This window comes from Sapajus apella, unplaced genomic scaffold (genome assembly GCF_009761245.1).
Source record: "Sapajus apella isolate SASKATOON/1434 unplaced genomic scaffold, GSC_monkey_1.0 scaffold8, whole genome shotgun sequence".
Lineage (NCBI taxonomy): Eukaryota > Metazoa > Chordata > Mammalia > Primates > Cebidae > Sapajus > Sapajus apella.
Genome location: NW_022436948.1, coordinates 31,115,357 through 31,138,688, shown reverse-complemented (window position 1 = coordinate 31,138,688; position 23,332 = coordinate 31,115,357). Strand labels below are relative to the sequence as shown.

Here is a 23,332-nt window from a genome sequence, read left to right as displayed (position 1 = left end):
TGTGTGCATGGGTGTGTGAGTTTATGTGTGTAAGCTCCTTTCCTCATAGAAATGGTAAGGATTAGAAAAATTAAACTCTTATGTTTAAGCCATTGTTAGACAGATTTCTATTACTTGAAGTCAAATAAATTTTCAGTGAGATAAAAGAGGTTACTTATACAATAGGAGGGGAAGAAAAAATATGATCAAATCTGTAGATACAGCTATTGGATTAAAAAACATCTAAATAAAGAAGGAATCAAAAAGACTTTTAAAACATGTTGAAGACATTTTTTCAGAAATTAAATGCCAAAATTATATTAAAAGTAAAATACAAAAGATATTCCCATTGAAGTCAGGAACAAGATGGGCATGCCGACATTAAAAATCAGTAAGAAAAAAGAAGTGTGAGCACTGAAGAAGAACCAAAGCAACCATTATTTGCAGACACTCTGCAAAATATAACCATGCAAAACAGTGACTTTGACAATTGATAACTGCAACAAAAAAAAAGAAGTACATAGAATAATTGCAGTAAAACTGACAATATTGGAAAATAGAAGATTTTAGGATAAGTTGCAGCAAGCTCATATATTGAAAAACTGTTAAGTCATTGGAATATTAAAACTATCTACCTATCTAATATGAAATAGTATCTATCTCTTAACTATCTAATATAAAAAGTTTTGATGACATGCTGGGTATAAAATAAATTGAAAACAATATGTGAGACTAGTTCTATTAAATACTTATATTTCAGGCAACGTTTTTGTATGCTTTTCTTAACTTGCTAACAATCACAAAGTCACTACATATAATTAATCCAAAAAGCAAACGTTACATCAGAGATGTCTTAAAACTAAGTTGTCCCTTCTTCAAGGGAAGACAATCAAAATCCTTAAGGGCTTTTTGGTCATTGTACTTGTTCTAAGCCCCATTGTTTTATATGAAGACACGTGGAGGCACTTGGTTTATAATTTCGAGAAGAATCAAGATATAAGATCCCTGCTGCTGTTCAAATGAACTCAGCAGGGGTGCAGAACTTCACAGTGAACCTTCTCACTTCCCTTCTACCCTCAAGCAGAGTCAAGTTGCTTAGCAACTGGATAACCACAGGAGCATCTGTGGTATACAATTTTTGGAAGTCTGACATTGGCTTATGGTTAAAAATGTAATTCAATGGATAGAAAACAAAACAAAACAAAACAAAACAAAGGCCAAGAATAACTGAGATGAAAGTCACCGGCACACACAGGACACATCCAGATGGGTTTTACATCTGGGTATTAGGATATGCTGTCCAACAATGTGACATGGGAAATTCCTTAGATAACTGGAGTTTGGTCACATATTTTAAAGTATTATTCTGAGAATTTCCATAGCACTCTTTCCAGGAATTATCTCTAAACTGTATTATTCATTATTCCAATTGCTTTCTGTTAATTATACTAAACTCACCTTCCGCTTTGCAATTTTCATAACTACCCATAGAAAACATTATGTTAAATACATAATGTAAGTTTGCCTAACATTTATTTAAATGGAAGAAGTTTTTTTTGTAAAAACTATTTTCCACTTTTCTTAACAAAATTGTATTTCCAGAAAATCTGAGAATCAGAAACATAACTATAAAGACTAAAAAAGTTGTACAGGCCGAAAAGGTATTTTAAAATGCTTTGCATTTACAGTGGCAACTGTTACAATATGCCAAACAAAAAGCCAAGCCCCTTTCAGACACAAATTTTAAAAATTACAAGGAAGTGTCTTAAGTCTCCCCTTTTGTCTCAAAATCATTTGCAAACAAATTAAAAGCTCAAAGGATTATAAAGTAAGTTGACAATGGAACCATCCAATACATTGATAAGTGATCACACTTTATATCTATTACTGCTCCATAGAGCTTGGACAATTAAAGCTCTGTACAATTAAAATAAATATGTACAAAAATCTTAAACTGTTGAATAACAAGCAAACTTAATTCTAAAACATGTCAAAACAAGGTCACTGATTTTTGCATGTTACTCTCTTATGTCTGACCACATACTGAAAAAACGGAAGGAATTTCAAGGGTCGTTTGCTGACTGCTTATCAATTAGATTAGAGACTCTCTGAATGGGCTGATCTCTAATTATATAACTGCGGAGTGATCAGAGGCAACGTCTTTGCCAATGCAATTAACATTTTTTTGTGTGAGATTAACGGGATTTGAATCACCTGCATAACTTGCTTACAAGGTTAATCTCTCTTGGGACAGTAGTGTCGTTTGCCCGTGTGTTGTACTCTGTAAAGTACAGCTCTCAAATAGTCTTGTCAATTTAGTTCCAAATTGGCATTTTGGAAAAATCCAACTTTATATGCAGTTATAATAAAATCAAATGCCAAGTCTCATTGTAGTTATGCCAAAAATATTCAGAAAGCAAATACACAATTTAACACAAAATACCATAAATCTGAAATGTGGTTGCATCGTATCTCTTAAGTTTCTTAGCTACATGAAAAAAATTAAGTGTCCAGCAAACAAATATCTCTTTTTAACTGTATTCAATCATTGAAAATGGCTTTAAAATTGTCAGTGGCTTTGTTATAACAGCTATTTCTCAAATGACTGTAAAATTTTTAAAATAAACTTTGCTTAATATTATAAAGCTCATGTTATGGCAATAATTACACAGGTAAAGTTCTTTAAGTCCTGTAAGACCAAAGGTATGTAATAAAAGGATATTAGAGTTAACCACTGCTCGTAAACCTTATCTTGACTTCAGCTGCCCCAGAAAGATCTGCCACCCTGTAGTGTCAATTAAATTGGAAGTCAGATGGCCCTGGTAGGTCTCCTTTTTTAAACTGGGCATGTATGAGTTGAGGGTGGCTTTGATAGTCACTGAGTTTGAATTATCATGCCCTTCCAGAAAAAGACCGAATGAGAATGATGGAGCTGTCTGAATGTGATTAAATAAATCCTGACTGCATTAGTTCCTTTTTGGCTAGAACTTTCCTTGCCTGAGAAAAATCCTCCTCTGAAGCAAAGAAAAATATAGATAAATGTTTTCAGAGGAAAAAGAATGCCTCTCTCGCCACATATTAGAACCAAAGTTTCATGTTATTGCTGATAACATGATATGGGAGTCCAAGTGAGAGCAGGGGCTCTGCCTATTCTACCACCATTAGTATTTAAGCACTTAAATAGGGCATAGGACATAGTAGATGCTAAATAAATATACTCAAGAAAGGATTATATTGCTAACAACAATCCTTTAATAACAGCTAATGTTCTTAATACTTAATATCGCGTGTTATTAATAAAATACAGATTTTCTTAAGGTGTGGGTCTTAAGGATCTTCTCTCTCATAGCATTATCTCTGAATACCTCAACTACTCTCAGGCTGTCAACTATTATTTCTCATTCAATGACTGAAAACCAGCATCACCAGCCCCAATCTCTGTCCTAATCCTCACAAAAATGGTTAGTTCTCAATCTGAACATCCTACAGTGAAAATCATCAGTTAGCACAGAGTTTCCAGTAATCTTTTTGAAAAATAACAATTAAACATGAATTAACAACAATAGATCATGCGCCATTTGAAAGAAGCTTCCAGTGAAGAAACAGAGAAACAATGTGGCTGGAGGCCAGGAGAGGGTGATGGCAGGGAAGAGTAACTAAGAGGAAATAAAGGCAGAGAAGCATCACAAGATGATGTTACTTAAAAAAAATGTTATTAAAATTTTGTGATACAGCAAAAGAAACTATCATCAGAGTGAACAGACAACCTACAGAGTGGGATAAAATAATTGCAATCTAGGCATCTGATGAAGGTCTAATATCCAAAGTGTACCAGGAACTTAAACAAATTTACAAGGAAAAACAATCCCACTAAAAAGTGTACAAAAGACATGAACAGACACTTATCAAAAGAAGGCATTCATGTGGCCAAAAAACATATGACAAAAACTTCAACGTCACTGATTATTAGAGAAATGCAAATCAAAACCACAATGAGATATCATCTCAAGCCAGTAAGAATGGCAATTATTAAAAAGTCAAGTAACAACAGATGCTGGTGAGGTTGCAGAGAAATAGGAATGCTTTTATACTTTTGGTGGGAATGTAAATTAGTTCAACCATTGTGGAAGGCAGTATCATCATTCCTCAAAGATTTAGAACCAGAAACACCATTCAACCCAGCAATCCTATTACTGAGCATATACTCAAAGGAATATAAATCATTCTATTATAAAGATAAATGTACATGTATGTTCATTGCAGCACTATTCACAATAGCAAAGACATGAAGTCAACCCAAATGCCCAATATAGAATGAATAAAGAAAATGTGGTACATATACACCACAGAATACTATGCAGCCGTAAAAAGGAATGAGGTCATGTCTTCTTCAGGGACAAAGATGGAGCTGGAAGCCATTATCCTTAACAAACTACCACAGAAACAGAAAACCAGACACCACATGTTCTTACTTATAAGTGGGAGCTGAACAATGGTAACGCATGAACACATGGAGGGAACAACACACCCTGGAGCCTGTCAGAGGGGCATGGTGAGGGAGAGCATCAGGAAGAACAGCTAATGGATGTTGGGCCTAATATCTAGGTGATGGGTTGATCTATGCAGCAAAACACCATGGCACAAGTTTACCTATGTAACAAACCTGCGCATCCTGCACATGTACTCAGGTACTTAACAGTTGATGCATAAAACAAAATAAAAATTACAAAAGCAATATTATCTGCTATAAGAGAATGAAACACCCATGAAACAAGAACAGGATGCTATAAGTAAGGAAGAATTAGAGAAAAGAAAAACCTGCAGAGGTTTAAAATCTAATTAATGAAATCATGTTTGAAAAAGAAAAATAAATAAATAAATAAATAAATAAAAATTTTGTTGAATTGTTTTGGTTGAGAGTTTTCAGATTAAGATTGCTCATCAACTACATAGCCAGGAAAAGAAAAACTGCCAAACTAAGGTAATGTGTTGAAACATTTCAGAAAACTGGGGGTGAGAGTACCAAACATTTTGGAAAAAAAAAAAAAAAAGAAAACTGATCACATACAAAGATAAAGGAATCAGAATCATAGTAGACTTCTCAAGAGCATTATAAGAGGCTAAATGATTAATTAGAGTCACAACTTTAATATTCTGATCAAAAATATTATTTAAGTAGAATTCCCTAACTAAAGTAGAATTCTAAGCTAGAACTCTAAGGTCTGGATAGAATAAGGGCATTTTGGTTGGGAATGTGTTCCAAGCTTCTGTCAAGCAGAAAGAAGTTGAGAGCCCTTCCGAAAAGAGCTGTTAACCAAGAAAGAAACAAACACAGGATGCAGAAAATAGCAGATCCAACATTAGAGAAGAGGAAGACAAAATCAGAATGAGGTTTATGGGGTAGACCTAATTAAGCAACATATAGCCCAGTCAGATTAGGCATAATGTCTGAAGCCTCAGGGAAGGCTGTAGTGAAGGGGTCTTCATAGCTAAAGTCTAAAAAATAAATTTTAGAAGATTTTATAGTTTCTGTTAGAGATTTCAAGAATCCATAACAGGTATAGACAAACATAAGTAAATGGGAAAATGGCGTTATTATTAATTCAAAGAAGAACAAAAATAGTACCAGAAAAGAAATATGGTCATAATACTATAACATTCAACTCACAGTCAATAGTATTCACATGGCTATAATAACTCAAATTCTGAATATTAATATAACCAATATTTCTAAAGTTCATACACTAAAAAGAGAAAAAGAAGGAAAAGTGAAGGCGAGAAGGTGGGGAAGGAGATATACTTGGGCCAAGTCATCATCTTCCATAATAAAAAGTCAAATAATGTATGAAATTGATACATCAATAAATAGCAGATTAAGCACATATTCAGAAATATGGAAACAAATCCCAGAAGAATTAGATAAAACACGTAAAATGATGCGATGTGTGTGTGTGTGTGTGTGTTTGTGTGTCTGTGTGTGTGAATGTGTTACGACAAGAGATTCCCGTATTTCGTTCTAAGTTTTGTAATACTTATTACACTTTACAAGTGTTACACATGAAATATATTTTCAAAGGACATTAAAAAATCTTCTGTAGCTACAGAGTGGTTATAATAGCCAGACTTTTTAAAGTGAAATTGCTGCTCCATGAAAATAAAATTGAGGGAGGTAGAGTATGAAATGTAATCACTTTTACTTACATAAACATTACGTCAAAAAATGATAATATCTAACAATGCTAAAATATAAAGAATTTTATTGGAAAATGTGTGTTAGAGGTAGGAGCACCAGCATAAAATAAAGAAGACCTCGCTATTAATAGCACACTGTTTCTTTTATGTTCTCTGAGAATAGGGAGCCAAGGTAAAGAAGGGTCTCTCCGGCAATACTTAAAACATCCTTGATTTGGACCACCACTTTTGTTTTTTGTTTTTCTTTTGGGTTTCGATTTTTTTTTTTTTTAACCAATAATGGAAAGTTACTTTTTCTCTCAACTTAATCTTGTACATACAACCCCTCAGGTCAGTTCTGACTAGCTTACACCATCTAATAAACATTTCTCAGTTTCGTAAATCAATTTTGCCAGGGGAACTGCCTCTAGACAAATGCAATCTCTTTGGATGATAGCTATTTTCAAAATAATTTAGAAGTTCCCACATAACTCTTGACATGTTTAGGAATCCCCAGTAGTTCTCATCGTTTCTTTAGGGAAAGTAGAGTAAATATTTCATAAGGATGTCTCATTACTGGTAAGTCTAATTGCTTCAGTAATAACATTAAACCCTTTCAATTTCCTTCAGAAGACAGTCTATACTGCAATAATACAGCTTTTTTTTTTTTTTCTATTCCAGAGTTTGTGGTAGTTACAGAAAAATAGCAATGAGTGTTTCTTTAAATAGATGAGCAGTACTTGTGGGCTTTCAGTGCTAACATTCAGTGACCACTAATATCATGTCTTACCAGGAAAAAGTGTGTTTTATTCATTACAGAGTGGAGCACATCTTGAGACTCTCATAAAGGGCTGCATGAAAAGTAGGGGCAAACTGATGTTTGTCTGAGCTCTGCGGGATAGAAATTTACATGCATACTTTGAACAATTTTATTTTTTCTATTCAATTCCTTTAATGAATTATGAGATTTCTCCTAGCTTTGTCACTTGGGACTTCAAGCTGCTAAGCAGCCACAGGGAGTGTTACCAGAGATTACCCGGTGTTCAGAATGACTGAAATGAGAGGCCTGCACTTTGGTACATATGCATAAAGCATAATCTTAACTCTTCAAATAAAGTGGAAATCATAATACAGCTTTTTCTACAGTGTCACTCCCATTACACCATGGGAGGCAGCTCCCAAACTGCAGAGTAAGTTTCTTTAGGGACCTGTGCAGGACTTTGGTGCTACACTTGGGTGTGTCCTGAAGTAATGACAAGAAAAAGGAACTTTATATCATGCCCAGAAGTAGAGGATTATTTCACTGGCACTGAAAAATAATTTAAAAATCACAATGATTTTTTTGCACTTAAATCACATAATATCTGCATTACTAAAATGTTTAATGAAGATTGTAGATATATACATGTATATATACATACATACATATATGTACATGTATGTGTGTGCATGTGTCTATAAATGTGTGTATGCAGAGATTTGAAGAGAACTTCAATGTATTCTAAAAGAGTGTCTCATTTTCAAGTGTCTTCAGAATATCTATTTTCTCCAATTTTTTTGTCATTTTATATCTTTTTCAATCTTTCACAGTTTCCCTGAGGTATGTTTCTTACTTTGTTTCCTTGGCCATCTTCATTTGTCCCAAGTTTTCTCTTTTCTGATACTTTATCCACCATTTATGTGATATGGTTCTAATCAGTTTTTAACCTACTAATCACATTTCTCCAGCTAAACGGAGCCTTGGTTTTTAAAGTTGAAGAAACGTGAATGTCATAACAAAATATCTTATTTTGAGGGTCCTTTTCCTAACATTTAATTTATATATGTGCATACATAGTATTTTTATCAAGACCTGAAATTAAAAATACCTCAGCTTGAATTTCTAAAAACTGGAAAACAAGTTTTTTTGTTCCATACTCTCTAATTTTTAAAAAACTTTACCCTGTGTCTTGTACATAATAGCTACCTGATAAATGCATCAGAGTAGAATGAGTGATAAGCTTTAGATAGATGTAATATCTCAAATAGACTTTGAGAAAGAACATACTTTTACCTTTTGATGAACTGCAAAATCTTACAAATATGTGAACAATGTAGGTGAATTGAAGTGACAAATAATGTTTTCTTTACATCAAAGCTTTTATTAGAAAGACAGAAAAATCAGATAATTCTAATTTGTCACTTCTTACCACAAGGCATGAGTAACTGTACATAAATGGCCTTGTTTTTAATGTTAATAATACTTAAAAGCAAAGAAAGTTGATACAAATAAAAATTTATAATTCAGAATAAAGTTTTACCAAAGACAGTCAGCTCTGCTGGGTCACTGTCTCTTTCTCCCACCATATTGGTACCAACACAAGTATACATCCCTGCATCACTTTTCCTGGTATTGGATATCATCAGTTTTCCACCACGGATCTATTAAAATCAAACAAAAAGAAAAGAGAACAAAATAGAAAATAAAAGGTCATTAATCGATAGTTTTGAGTATTTAAGCATATTTGTTTCCCAAAGGAAAAAATTATCCCATTATTTTGGCATTTGCAGATATGCTTTCTTTTCTTAAATTCAACCTCAATATAAGTTTCCATATTTTCTTCATAGAAAATATTTCTTCAAGGCAGCTGTCCTCTCTTTCCTGATCCAATTTTGAGTCTTGTGACTGACCCCACTAAATTCCAGTTGTTAGTTTTCACACTGAAATTCATTTTAAGAAATTGTTATTGTCATTTGTCATCAGAAAGAAACACTAGATATTCCTTTTAAATAATCTAATAAAATCCAGCTGAATCAGAGGGATTCAATATATATATATTTGGTATTTATAGGGGCTAGGTAGTATTCCGGACACTTGGGATACAGTCGTAAACCAAACAGTAAAAATCTTTGCCTCCCTAGAATTCACATTTCAGCTGTTAGTATTAATCATATTTATCTAATCTAATTGTATTTAAGAGATAATTCTTGGTGAAAACAGCAGGTTGGATAAAAACTATGACGATTTATAAAATGATGATATATATTGGTATAAATCATTAGCATCTAATAGGTTTCCCTTAAAGGTTTCTTAAATGAGAAGCATTTACTGACTAAAAAAAAAACAAATGCAATAATACTAAAATATATATTTGCTAAAGAGGACATTAAAGCAGAGTTAGGCTTTCAGTAAATGTATAACTCATAGTTTCTTTTCCAGTTTTTTTTTTTGTGTGTGTTAATTTAATTCAATATTAGCTTTAGAGTGATTGAGTGTTCTTGAAGAAATACAAGATAAGAACTTGTTGGTTTTCTCCGTTATTTTTTAATTTCACAGGCAAACACAACTCATGTAGGTTGGCTCTTAACAGAGACGTTTCAAGATTTACAACTTGTCATGTTATAGAAAGGGATTTTCAACTTTTTTTTTTTTTTAACATAGGAAGAAAAGATCATCAACCTATTCTCAATTCTTTCTGGTAGAATGAAATGAGAGGTCATAAAAATGGCTACGAAGGTCATTTCTCCTCCATCTGAAGCTGAGAGCTAGGTAATGTGTCTTGATTTGACCAATGGAATGAAATCAAGGACTTCACTAGAAGAAGGGTTCCTGTGAAGTGGAAATCTTGCCCAGGATTTTGTTAGCACGTAGTCAGCAATTGTCCTTATTTTAAAACTGCCTGTTTTTGTTCGTAACCGCCTCGTTCTCCTTCTGGACCTCAGCGTATTGCTTACTAACCGAAAAACCTTAAGAGAAACTGCCTCGTTGTCTAAAACCTGCTGCATTGTCTAAAGTCCTGAGTTAACTTCCCCCGCCCCTTTACCTATAAAAACGGTGTACTTTTCTTAGCTGGGGTCCAGACTTTTGGGTGTGAGCCTGGGCCTGCCGGCGTAACACAGTGTGTTCCTCCAATGCCCTGAGTGCCCTTGGGCTTCTTGTCAAGAAAGATTTTCCAGAACATTTGTTTCCCTGACTGGGAAACACAACCACGCTGACCCTTTGAGCCATCGGTTTGGGGTTGGAAAGGATGGACAGCTCACGTGTTCCCTGCTGGGGAACGAGGCAGGGCCGCCCCCACCCCATAAGCAGGGCCTCCTTTCCTGGAAGGGGCACTGCTGCTGCTCCAGCGTTGCAGATCGCTGGACTCGTGGGGGAGGCGGACTGAACCAAAGGGAACTCCAGATAAGGACCCTAGGCAGACCCATCTACGGATGGAAGGGGAGCTTGATCACCTCCCAGGGCATCCATTTGGAGACAGCAGGCAGATTTCCCGGGTTAGGGTGGGAATGTGATAACCTCTGCGAGAGTGTGTGAGTGCATGGGGAGCTCGAGGGCCTGCCCTTGAACCTGCAGTCTGTGGCTCAACGGTGCAAACTATGGAGTCTAAGGGGGCCCAAGCCGGCAGGTCAGTGGCAACTTCATAAGGCTTATGATAGTATCGAGCTGAGTGCGAGCTGAGCTCAATCCAAGTCGGGGGATTATGCCGACCTGCTTGATGCTGAGAGGTGCCTAAGTCCCTGCAAGGGAAGTGGCAAGGTGGGCACCTGAGTGGTCCTTCACGGGACACCCCTCCTTTGTCTGTCTTAAGCCACCAGTCAGAATGGGACACGCATCATGGGGAAAAGTCAGGCTAAGCCCATCGTCCTAAATTGTATGGTCAAAACTTCAGGAAGGGCTTCTCTGGAGATTATGGGGTCAGAATGACCCCAGAAAAGCTAAAGACCCTCTGCAGATCAGAGTGGCTGGTGCTTAGCATTGGCTGGCCACCAGAGGGCACCCTGGATGTCTCCACAGTGCAGGCTATTTTGAAGGCTGTGACCAGCAACCCCAGACACCTGGACCAGTTCCTACACATTGATTCCTAGTTGGAGATGACTCAGACTCTTCCCTCTTGGGTTTGATTCTGCACTGGCAGGAGTGGACAGTGCAAGATTCTCATGGCCCAAGCAACTAAGGGACCCAAGCAACCCATTCATCAGGGTGATCCCGAGGAGTAGCTGACACTGCCTTATGTCTTTCTGACACCATCAGCCTCCAGCCCACCAGCCTTGCCTGACACACACCCCACACAAAGGAGGGAGAACTGAGCATCCTCCTTTGCAGCTAGATCAGTGTGCACACTGAAAAGAGGTGGGACACTGGAAGAATGAGTGCCTCAAGCAGGCGGTCCCAGGTGCAGCACCCACCCCCGAGGGAGGGTAGAATACCAGCCAGAACCTAGCTAGGCCCATGTGATTGGCTTGGCCAGGATGGACACAGACTAGGACGGACCAGGCTCTATGAAACTTGGCCCCCAACAGCCCATGGTCAGGATGAAGATAGGGTCACCCAATGACTTTTAGGATAGACAACAGAGCAGAGTACTCAGTGGTCATCACTCCGGTTCCCCATTTAGCAACTGGAAGGCAACGTTGTGGGAGCAACAAGTACCAGATAGAGCCCCAGCCGTTCTGCCAAGATTGAATATGCCAATTAGGGGAGTACCAGGTACGCCATGAGTTCCTCTACCTACCAGAATGTCTTGTCCCCCTTCTGCGAAGAGACTTGTTAAGCAAACTGGGGACGCAAATCACCTTTGAACCTGGGGGGCCAGCCACTCTGACTTTGAGTGAGCCAAAGGGGGGCCTGGTCCTGGCAGTCACACTTCCACATGAGGAATAATGAAAACTGCACACTGCAGAGAGGTCAGAGGAAAGCTCACCAGAATTCCTGGGTGCCTTCCCTGCAGTCTGTGCAGAGACGAACCTCCCAGGGATGGCTAAGGCCTGTGCGCCACTAATAATTGACCTCAAGCCTAGAGCCCTCTCTGTCAGGCAGAGACAGTATCCAATACCCCTAGAGGCCCAGCTGGGAATTCAGGAATACATTTCACAGATTAGGAAGGAGGGAATCCTGGTCGAATGCCAGTCTCCCTGGAACACGCCTCTATTGCCAGTAAGGAAGCCCGGCGTGGCATATTGCCCAGGACAAGAACTGAGAGCAGTTAACGGTGCTGCAATCACCTCCACCGGGTGGCTCCTAACCCATATACTCTCCTGGGTCCGCTCCCCCCTGAGGCTGCGTGGTCCATGTGCCTGGACTTAAAGGATGACTTTTTCTGCCTACGATTGGCACCAAAGAGCCAAAGAGCTAGCTGCATTTCACCTTCAAATGGGAGGACCCCCAAACATGAAGGAAGACACAACTGACCTGGACTTGACTCATTTGCCCCAAGGATTTAAAAACCCTCCCACACTGTTTGGCGAGGCACTCGCCACAGACCTAGCTGCCCTCCCACAAGAGGACCTTAACTGCACACTGGTGCAGTACATGGGTGACCTTCTTCTCGCCAGCAGGGAGAGGGAGGACTGCTGGGAAGGGACCAAGGCGCTGCTGCAGCTCCTTATAGAGGCAGGATACAAAGTCTCATGGAAAAAGGCCCAAATCTGCAGACAGCAGGTGAGGTACCTGGGGTTCATCATGACCAAAGGACACCAGTTTTTGGGACCAGAGAGAAAAAGTGTGATTTGCTCCATGCCCACTCCCAACACCAAGCGGAAGCTCCATGAGTTTCTTGGGGTGGCAGACTTCTGCCGTATATGGATTCCCAGCTTCTTGGACATAGCAAGGCCCCTCTATGGGGCCCTAACTGGACCAGAAGATAGACCTCTTGAGTGGGGTGATAGCCAAGACACAGCTTTCCCGGAAATCAAGGCACTGCTCCAAAGTGCCCCAGCACTAGGACTTCCAGATGTCACCCGAGAATTCAATCTATTTGTTCAGGAGAGAAACAAAACAGCACTTGGGGTCCTCATCCAGATCCTGGGCCTTGGCAGAAACCAGTAACATATTTGTCTAAACAGTTGGATGCAGTGGCTTCAGGATGGCCCCCTTGTCTCCAAGCCTTAGCTGCCACAGTCATTCTGATGAAGGAAGCTGACAAGCTAACCTTGGGCCAGACTGTCCATATCAAAGTGTCCCACTCAGAATCTACCCTTATGAGCAGTCAGGGGCACCGGTGGCTCTCAAATGCCCATTTAACCCGCTACCAAGGGCTGCTCTGTGAAAACCCATGGGTCACCATTGAGACTGTGTGTGGCCTCAACCTGGCCACATTTCTTCCTATGGGGGAGGGGACCCCAGACCACGACTGTGAGGAGGTAGTAGATGACGTATTTGCTAGTCAGTCAGACCTCAAGGACTGTCCCCTCCAAAGGCAGATTTAAACCTGTTTACCAACGGAAGCAGCTATGTCGAAAATGGGCAGAGATATGCAGGGTATGCAGTCACCACTGCCACTGAAGTGGTCAAGGCAGCCCCCTTGCTCAGAGGCTGGTCAGCACAATGGGTGGAATGACACGCCCTCATTGAGGCCCTGTGCCACGCAGAAGGTAAAGTGGCCAATATTTACACTGACTCCAAGTACACCTTTGCAACTGTCCACTTACAGGGGGCGATATACAAGGAAAGAGGGCTGCTAACAGCGGGAGGAAAAGAAATCAAAAATAAGGAAGAAATTCTCAGACTGCTAGAAGCAGTTTGGAAGCCCAAAAAGGTAGCTGTCATACATTGAAAGGGCCACCAAAGAGGAACTGATCTTATCTCTACAGGAAACTGGCTGGCTGACCGGGAAGCTAAGGCAGTCACTCTGAAAAAGAGCTTGTGCAGGACCCCCTTCTTCACGGTCACCCCTTGGCTCCGAGAGGATGCGGGAAAGCTGGAGCACTCTAAGGAGGAAAACCATGGGCATAGCAGGAGGGGGCAGAGCAGAGTGCTTGGGGATGGTGGCTACTCCCTGACCACAGACCGGTGGTACCCAGGAACTTGGTTCACACCGTCATAACTCAGTGCCATGGTCTCACCCACCTAGGTAAAATGCTCTGGAGAGCTAACTCAACAGGTATCACTATATTGCAGCCCTCCCTAAACTCTGTGCTGCCGTAAGCAAGCAGTGACTTATCTGTGCTAAAAACAACCCCCTACAGTGGCTGAAACCTGCCCCAGGAGTGCAATGGGGGGGCGGCTACCCCTTTGAGGACATAGAGGTGGACTTCACTGAGGTCAAGCCCAGTAAAGGGTACAAATACCTACTGGTCGTTGTATGTACATACTCAGGCTGGGCTGAGGCACTCCCAACTAAGGCGGAAAGAACCGGGGAAGCAGCGAGAGTCCTACTTCGTGAAATTGTTCCCTGATATGGGATTACACTCACTATACACAGTGACAATGGGCCAGCATTTGTGGCAGAGAGCATCCAAGCCCTCACCAGTGTGCTCAAGGTTAAGTGGAAACTTCATACAGCCTACAAGCCACAAAGTTCAGGGAAAGTGGAGCACATGAATCAAACCCTGAAGGTTATACTAGCAAAGCTCTGTCAGGAAACCCAGGCTTCCTGGGTAGATATGCTTCCCCTAGCCCTGTTGTGGTCATGGTGTACAGTGGGACCCACTGGCTACTCACCCTTTGAATTCCTATTTGGGAGGCCCTCCTCTGGTTAACAAAGTGAGGGGGGACCTCAGACAGCAAGGGGAAATAAGCATAACATCCCAGCTACAGGCATTGGGGAAGGTAGTGTCCCAGGTCAGTCAGTTTGTAATAGAAAGAACACCTATCTCCCTAGCTAATCCAGAACATCTCTTCCAACCTGGGGACCAGGTCTGGGTGAAAAATTGGAAAAAGAAACCTCTCCAACATGTCTGAACAGGGCCCCATACTGTAATCCTTGTCACCCCAACTGCCCTTAAAGTTGCAAGAGTCATTCTTTGGGTACACTATTCCAGAGTCAAGAGGGCCCACCCGAACACATCACTAGACCAGTGGACTACGCATCCAGACCCTCAGCACCCCACGAAAATCATGCTCGGGCGAGCTGAATCCTGAGAACTTGTAAAGCCCTGCTTTAGTCACACAGCCGGAAGCTGACTAGTCAATGCACAGCCGAAGCTTGAGGAGCCTCTGCTGAATCGGCAAATGTGGACTGAAATCTTAATTCTTGGAACTATTCTGACAGCATTTGTTGTTCTACTGTTGTGCTGACATCATTGTCGTCCCTTGCAGGACATTCCTTGTCCATGTCTGGTGTAAAATGTCACTTCCTGTTTTGCTATTAATAATCTTCCTGTCCCTTGTCTTCAGCCCTTGCCCAATTAACATACTCCAGCACTTCATTGAAGCCATGGTAATTAGAAAATCAAGTGCTCAGTTACTAGAGCTCCGTGAGTACAAGCCGCTAAGCACAGACACTAGCGTATAAAAGGTGATGCTTCCTAATATCCATAAGAGAGCATCAAAGGAGGGGATGAAATGGAAATCTTGCCCAGGATTTTGTTAGCACGTAGTCAGCAATTGTCCTTATTTTAAAACTGCCCATTTTTGTTCGTAGCTGCCTCTTTCTGCTTCTGGACCTCAGCGTATTGCTTACTAGCCGAAAAACCTTAAGAGAAACTGCCTCGTTGTCTAAAACCTGCTGCATTGTCTAAAGCCCTGAGTTAACTTCCCCCGCCCCTTTACCTATAAAAACGGTGTACTTTTCTTAGCTGGGGTCCAGACTTTTGGGTGTGAGCCTGGGCCCGCGGGCGTGATAAACTGTGTTCCTTCAATCCCCTGAGTGCCGCTTGGGTTTCTTGTCAGGAAAGATTTTCCAGAACACTTGACCACTGTGTCTTGCCTTCTCTTGCTGCAGCTAGAACCCTGAGACCAACATGGGGATCAGACTGAAGTAGCCTGATGGAAAATTAGAGATCATGAGGAGGAGAACCAAGATACCCAGCTGAGAGTCAACAAATTGCCAGACTTGTGAGTAAGGTTGTCCTGGATTATTCAGCTGCCAGAACACCTTTAAATAGGCAAGATCTAAATGCTGTAAACATAAACTACCAATCCATAAACACTGATTTTCCTCCATCATCAGTGAACATTTTCATAAATTTGGTACCCAAGCAAGACCACTGAGAACAAAACTCTCTTTGCAATGTGGATATCACAGTGTTAACAGTCAAACTAGTTTTGGGTCTCAGAAAACGATACCCCAAAATGTGGTGCTTTGGCTTTCTGAGTACTTTGAACTAAAGGAGATTGTAAGTCCTTAGAAACTCCCTCAGTATCAACGCCTCTCTGATTGACATTCCTTTGTTTCTCCCCTCCCTTTTGCCCCAAGAACAGAGAAGGGGGCTCTCTGAAGTTTCCTTATCTGTGTGAGAAAAGTTCTTCCAAAAGAAACGCAATGGCCTTAAATCCCCTATCTGAAATCTCCTTAACCTGCAAAGATTAATCACAAAAGAAAAAACTAAAAGTCATTACCATGCCTATTGGACAGACTGCTCAACTGTTCTTCTTCCAGTTGTTATCTGAGAGACTTTACATAATAAGGCAACTTTTGTTTGCAGTGCAGTTCTGCCCCTCACCTTCCCAGAACTTGTCACTACATCTGCCAGAAGCCAGAAGAACTTCCTCTCAGGCTGTTGACTGTTTGTTGGACCTATTCATCTCCTCTGAAAATCGTTTAATCTTCCTACAAAATTGCAGAATATCCCCACTTTCCTCTATCCTTTGAAGACGGTAATTAAGCTCCAACCATCTAGCCCTTCCTTGAGTTTTATGCTTTGTATGATTCCCTTGCACTTATATATAAATACATTTGTATGCTTCTCCTTCTATTAAACTGTCTATTGCCAGTTTATTTCAGCAGATTAAAAGACAAACCTTTATAGGGTGAAGAGAAAAATTATCTTTGCCCCTATAGCAGAAACACATGAATATATGTTTTCATTTCTTCCATAGCCTACCTGGTTCTATTTTATATTGTAATCACACTATGCACATATGAAAAATCCTCATTTGTAATAAAAATATTTTTAAAATAGTAGTGGCACATTTACTCAGTCAAATGATAAATTATCTTAAAATATATTCACTCTCAGTTGTATTGAATATAAAAATTATACTACTGAATAATATCAGAAAGTTAAACCATTATATATACTATTTCTGTGAGATGGTTCTCACTTAAAAACCTCACATACAAATGTTGCATGGATCCTCTGAAGAAATAAAATAATTACATGCCATTTCCCTGTTTCTGTGTGTTTCATTTTGAATTTTAATCAACTGGTGAACCTCATCATCAATTTCCTTTGAAAACAGAGTTATTTTTCTACATGAGCTAACATGCAGAATCAGTCGGCTATTTTGAATTAGATATTATTTCATATCTATTCACTTTGCTTTTAAATCAATTCATGTATAAAATTTTACTGTTATAAATATTATTTAATTGGAAAAACTGGAAAAAAAGCACTTGAGATTTTCATCACCTTAAAATATTTTCACTTATAATTTTGGAAAGTGGTACGAAATTAGATGTAGTTAATATGGTTTATGGCTATCATTTATACTTTAAAACTCATACTGTGTGATCAATAGAAGCTTCTGGAGATTTTATAAAAGAGCTAAAACATCGATATTATAGTGTAAAGATACAATTCAGATTGGTGCAATTATTAATACTTCCTCTACACTTGATTTACATAACTTTTGTCTCTTTGTAGCTGCTCATCCCAATATTTTTAAGCCTTTTCAAGGCATATAAATTGTAAGTAATATTCAAATACAATTATATTAATAGTAAATCAAAGAATAAAATACATCTATTTTAAGACTGAGAATTCAATCTCTGCGGGCTGTGATTTTAATTTAACTCACACTTATTCTTTCTTCTTTGTCATCAATTCGAACTTTGTCCTTTTTCCAGTAGATGGTAGGTTCTGGGTGTCCCCGGGGAGGTTGGCACTCCAGGATTGCAGGCTCTCCAGCTGCAACTACAACATCTGTGGGGTTTTGTCGGAAGTCATCTCGTAACACTGAGGAAACATAATTACAGGAAAAGAAAACTCAACGACAGTAACGGAAGTTTTTTGTCGTACAAGTTAACTTCAAGTCTGGCTACCTTGTTCTAGTAAAAATTGCCTGGAGTTTTACTGAGAACATAGCTACATTCACCTTAAAATCTTCTAGAGCCAACATGAATGGCCATCAACAGAAGAATGGCTGACTAAATGATCATGCACCTTTGCTCAAAATTTCCGTTTTAAAAATGAAGTCTTAAAAAATGAGGAATATGTATGTACAGTTGCGTGATTGAATAAAAAAGCAAGGTGCAGAATCCTTCATTAGTATGATTCTATTTTCTATAAAGAAAATCACACACACACACACACACACACACACACACACACACACACACACACATACGCATGTGGTTTGTGAGCCTGCAAGCCTAATGGTCTGTAAGGGGAAGCGGGGTGAGAATTCTTTGAGAAAGTCCTTTCTCATGACATAAACGTAGACAAGATCCACACTGTTTTCATTATACTTCAGAAGACAGACTCACAGTTCACCCTTGTAGCATGCTAGCGCCCACGTAGACAGGGCTACATTTTCATTCTCTCTGCATCTCCACCTGCCGAGTGACATCTGGGCAGCGTGACATTCAGGGCAAGAGATAACCCTTATAGCAGTTTTGCCTGTCTGAAATTTCCCTCCTTTCATTAAGGAGAACAGCAGGTTGGACCTCCACTGTAACCACCGAAAATCTGGCATGCCTAGCTCTCCAAATGTCACCTATCTATCTGCCTGTGCTTCTCTGCTCCTGACAAGATGAAAAGCGTGGAGAGGTGGCTCAGCCCTATCAGACTGCATTTATGTGATAAATCAGAGCTACACCAATTTTAGGGTAAACATTCACAAAAGTAATTAAAATCAGCAAAGGTACCATATACCACAACTGCCTCTGCTTTTCCTGACTGCCTTCACTATTTCTGCTCTTGGACATTCCAACCCTGACATGTTTGGTTCCAAAGTACCTCGAGGTAAAATGAAACTAAACACACACACACACACACACACACTCACACACACAGAAACACACACGCATCAAGCTGTTGGAAATCAACATTAGGCAGCTTGTGCTAGCCTGTTATGTAAATCATGTGCTGCAGGTGGGGATTAGGTCAAACCAACTGCCTTCCGTGTCCTGTAATGAGACCCACTTCAGCACTCTGCTTCTTTGTTGTGCCAAGTCTGTAGGTTAATTGTCATTCTCCAAATAAATAAAAAAATCCCTGTCCTTAAAATAGCTCCAGAGACAACTGAGTGACTTTTAGGGTTTTTCTTTTCTTGTCTCCTGCAACACATCCTTTAACACGGTTTTCCATCTTAATGAAGTCATGGCCCTTTATGAGATTAGAGAACCTCGTCTCTTAGTGAAGGAGCAGTAAGAAATAATTCAGCACAAATTGTTCACTCTCAGTTTATAAGCTGATTAATTTACTGCTTTCACTGCTAAAGAAATGTGTTTCATTTTAGCACTGTGAACTGCACATTTTTGGCCCCCTTGTCTAACTGGCAAGAAAGGTGTGATTTATATGTGTAAGGCTTTGCTTCTGAATGGGCTGAGGAAAGTGTGCATTTAAATGTGACATTCATGCAACTGATAAGAAGGGGTTAACACTGTGGTTCCCTCTTGCAGGTAAATCCTCCTGGGAGAGCAAGCTGGTGATCATTTATATTCTAAATACAGAACAGCTGCCTATTTATGCAATGTTAAGAAGTGCAAAAATATGGTAACAGGGTGATGAGCACCCCTACAATATCCTGTACTGGCAACAAATGGTGTTTTGGCAGGCCCTCAATCTGTTCCAAAATGGCACATCTGGCCAGTTGAAGGGCCTTCTCCAGAACCGGTCTCCTGAAAAATAACATGCCAGAAAGCCTAAGCACAAATGGTGCTTAAAACCATTGCAAATCATTCAGAAATACAATGTTACACCAATTTGCTACAATCCAATTTTTTCTTAAAGGCCCTTTGACATGAGGGACAAAAAGAAGAAAAACATCATAACAAACCATAAGGACTGCTTCTCTTTAACAATAAAACATGTGTTTACGGCATTCAACAAAAAGCGGGAAAATGACTCCGATTTGCAAATGAAGCCAAGAAATCGAACATCAACTGTAATTTTAGGCTTTCAGACTATTCACCCAGAGAGGAGGGCGAGATAATGATATAATTGATACTGTACCCTCTTCAACTTGTAATATGCTCTTTGGGGTTTGTATGGTACTCTGTAAATTCGTCTGTGTTTAGTGATATCACTTTTACCCTAAGTCTTCCGGATATTATAACATTTTCTTCTCTCTCTCTCTCAGGTAAAAAACATGCTCTTCAGCAGGTTCCAGGATAGTAAGACAAGAACTTATTTTAGGTAAAGGAGTAAAGTCATTTTTACTATTCTCAAATTTTAAAGGAAGATGTGTATGTTCTGATATTTGTTTATATGATTCTGAGGTCTGTATGTACTTATAAATGTAAGGAAAGTAAGATGAAATATCATCTATCAATTCTCATTTTTCTGCTAACTATTAATTTCTGCCTTGTATCATGTCCTGTGCTCTTTATCGTAGCTGATAAAGGAAAGAAAGCGTTAGCCACAGTGAAGAAGAAGTTCCAAACTGGGAGATCCGCTTGGAACCCCCTCCCTCTGTCAAAGAGCTTTTCTCCTTTGCCGATTAAATGTCTGCTATTTTTTTTTTTTTTTTTTTTTTTTTGGAGACGGAGTCTCGCTCTGTCGTCCAGGCTGGAGAGCAGTGGTGCGATCTCGGCTTACTGCAACCTCCGCCTCCCGGGTTCAAGTGATTCTCCCACCTAAGCCCCGCCCCGAGTAGCTAGGACTACAGAGGTGTGCGAACATGCCCAGCTAATTTTTCATATTTTTAGTTAGAGATCCGTTTTCAACGTGTTGGCCTGGATGGTCTGGATCTCCTGACCTCCTGATCCGCCCGCCTCGGCCTCCCAAAGTGCTGGGATTACGGGTGTGAGCCACCGTGCCCGGCCTATACTTCTGTTCTTAAACTTACTCCTTGTGTGTCCATGTCCTTGATTCCCTTGGCAAGAGGCACCGAATCCAGGGTATCACCCAAGACGAACGACACTGCTTCAGTGCCGTATTTCAGGGTATCAGTTTCTGAGCCCCAACAAAATATACAAGGGTTCCCTTTCTCAACACCCTTGCCAATACTTACCTTTCATGTTTCAGATAATAGATTTTCTAACAGGTGTACATTATACTCAGTAAATATATACAATTACTCATCAAATAAAAATTCAATTTTTAAAATTACATTAATAAAAGAAAAAGGATATAATAGGTACATCTAAGTTAGAATACAGGGTTTCAAATCTCCATGGCTGGGGTGGGGGAATATGTAAATAACTAGAACCCAAATACTCATTTCTATATGTGAGCTGGAAAACACATATAAAGAGTTCACTCAGCTCGTCATAATATAACCTGAATTAGACTTAAATGTTTTTTACATTGGGATGCACCATGACTTAGGAAATTGTTTTGGAAAACTGGAACATTCTAAATTACAAGAGTACTTGATACAATATCGTTCATATTTATGACACAGAGGTTTTTAAAAAATTAAAAATCTTCAAGTATGTATTGAATACTACAATGTGCTCAACACTCACCTGTGAACTGGTTAAGAAATACATGAACAGGAATGGCATAATAGCGCCTGTGGTAGGCCCTTGCTCTATTCTCCAATGCTCACTCCCTTCTGGTATTTACTCCCTTTGTATATCCCCTCCCCTTAGCATGAACTAGACTTAGTGATTTACCTTTGATGAACAGAATGTTACAAAGTGATAGGATGCCACTTCCAAGATCAGGTTATCAAAAATTGTGACGTTCATGTTTTTGCACTCTTTCTCTCTCTGTCTCTCTCATTGGGGCTTAGAAAATGATACCCCAAAATAAGCCACTTCAGACTTTAAACTAAGAGTACCCAGTGAGAAGCAAATGGAGGAAAGAGCTTTCTCTAACGATCCCCTATCTACCTAAAGATCCTATCCTCCAAAAGATATTCAATTATTTGGATTCCTTTCTCAGATATCTCATTAAACAGGGGAAATTGATGCATACTGCAGGAAGAAAGACCAGAGTTGACATTGTAAACAGAGCCCAGGGAAGCTTTGTCCCAGGCTACCCTTTGTTCCTCAGGCCCATTCATCTCCTGTAAAAATCACTTCTTCTAAAATTGCCTGTATCCCCCACTTCCCTCTCCTCTATGAAGAGAGAAATTAAGCTTCAAGTATTTAGCCTTTCTTTCAGTCTCAGATTTTGTGTGGCTTCTATGCACACGTGTGCATAGTAAGTATGTAGCCTTTTTTTTCTCCTGCTAATATGTCTATTGTCAGTGTATTTGAGCAGACTAAGTTATTGAATCTTTAGAGGGAAAGTCTGAATTCCTCTTACTCTCTTCTCATATACTTCCTTGGATTATGCAGGGTGCCATGTTGCAGAATGGAGAAACCCATTTGGCAAGGACCTGAGGTCAGCTTCCAGCTGACAGCTGGCAAGAAACCAAGGCCCTCAGTCCAAAAACCCTTGAGTCACCACTGGATTTTGTAGTAATCTGTTATGAAGTAGTATGTAACTAATAGAGTACCTTTAAAAAGTTTTATGTCCAGGCTACTCACGGTGGCTCATGCCTGCAATCCCAGCACCTTGGGAGGCTGAGGCGGGTGGATCATGAGGTCAGGAGTTCGAGACCAGCCTGACCAATGTGGTGAAACCCCATCTCTACTAAAAATACAAAAATTAGCAAGGTTGCAGTGAGCTGAGATTGTGTCATTGCACTCCAGCCTGGGTGACAGAGCAAGACTTCATCTCAAAAACAAACAAATAAAAAAAACCCCAAAAAACAGTATTATGTTCAGTTGTGATTTTAGAGCTTACATCTTTGACTCCTTCTTCCTTGTATTCCCATATTCGTTCCTACCCCAAACCTCTCTGTTTTGTCTTAAATCAATAGTTCTTAGACTTTTTCTTTTTTAAACCTCAGTTTAGGCAAATCACTACTCAGCTATTTCCAACATAGTTTATTAAAACAAATTATCAATGACAATGAGATGAGAACATATAATTAATGAACTTCTGAAAGATACATTTCTAAACCACAATGTGCACATGATCCCAACTAAAATTATTAGAAGTGTAAAAGCCTAAAAGTTTACTAATTGGCGCACATCATTAAATAAAGAATACCATCCACAACCAACTAAATATTATGAGAAAGATGATCTAAGAAGTAATTGTAATGAAAGGTATGGCCAACAGCAGCTGAAAACCACAGGCAACCCAAACAACACTGAAC

At 39.6% G+C, this 23,332-nt stretch overlaps 1 protein-coding gene across 15 annotated transcripts in view; it reads right to left on the bottom strand.

Moving 5' to 3' along the window:
• The window catches only part of ROBO2 (roundabout guidance receptor 2), a 1,318,500-nt gene that overhangs the window by 162,504 nt on the left and 1,132,664 nt on the right, over positions 1-23,332 (bottom strand). For all 15 annotated transcript variants that reach the window (XM_032276618.1, XM_032276619.1, XM_032276626.1 and 12 more), the window contains exons 3-4: positions 17,810-17,967; positions 8,451-8,571 (exon numbers count right to left, since the gene is read on the bottom strand). In XM_032276618.1, the coding sequence (XP_032132509.1) occupies positions 8,451-8,571; positions 17,810-17,967 (279 nt within the window). The remainder of the gene's footprint in view (positions 1-8,450; positions 8,572-17,809; positions 17,968-23,332) is intronic.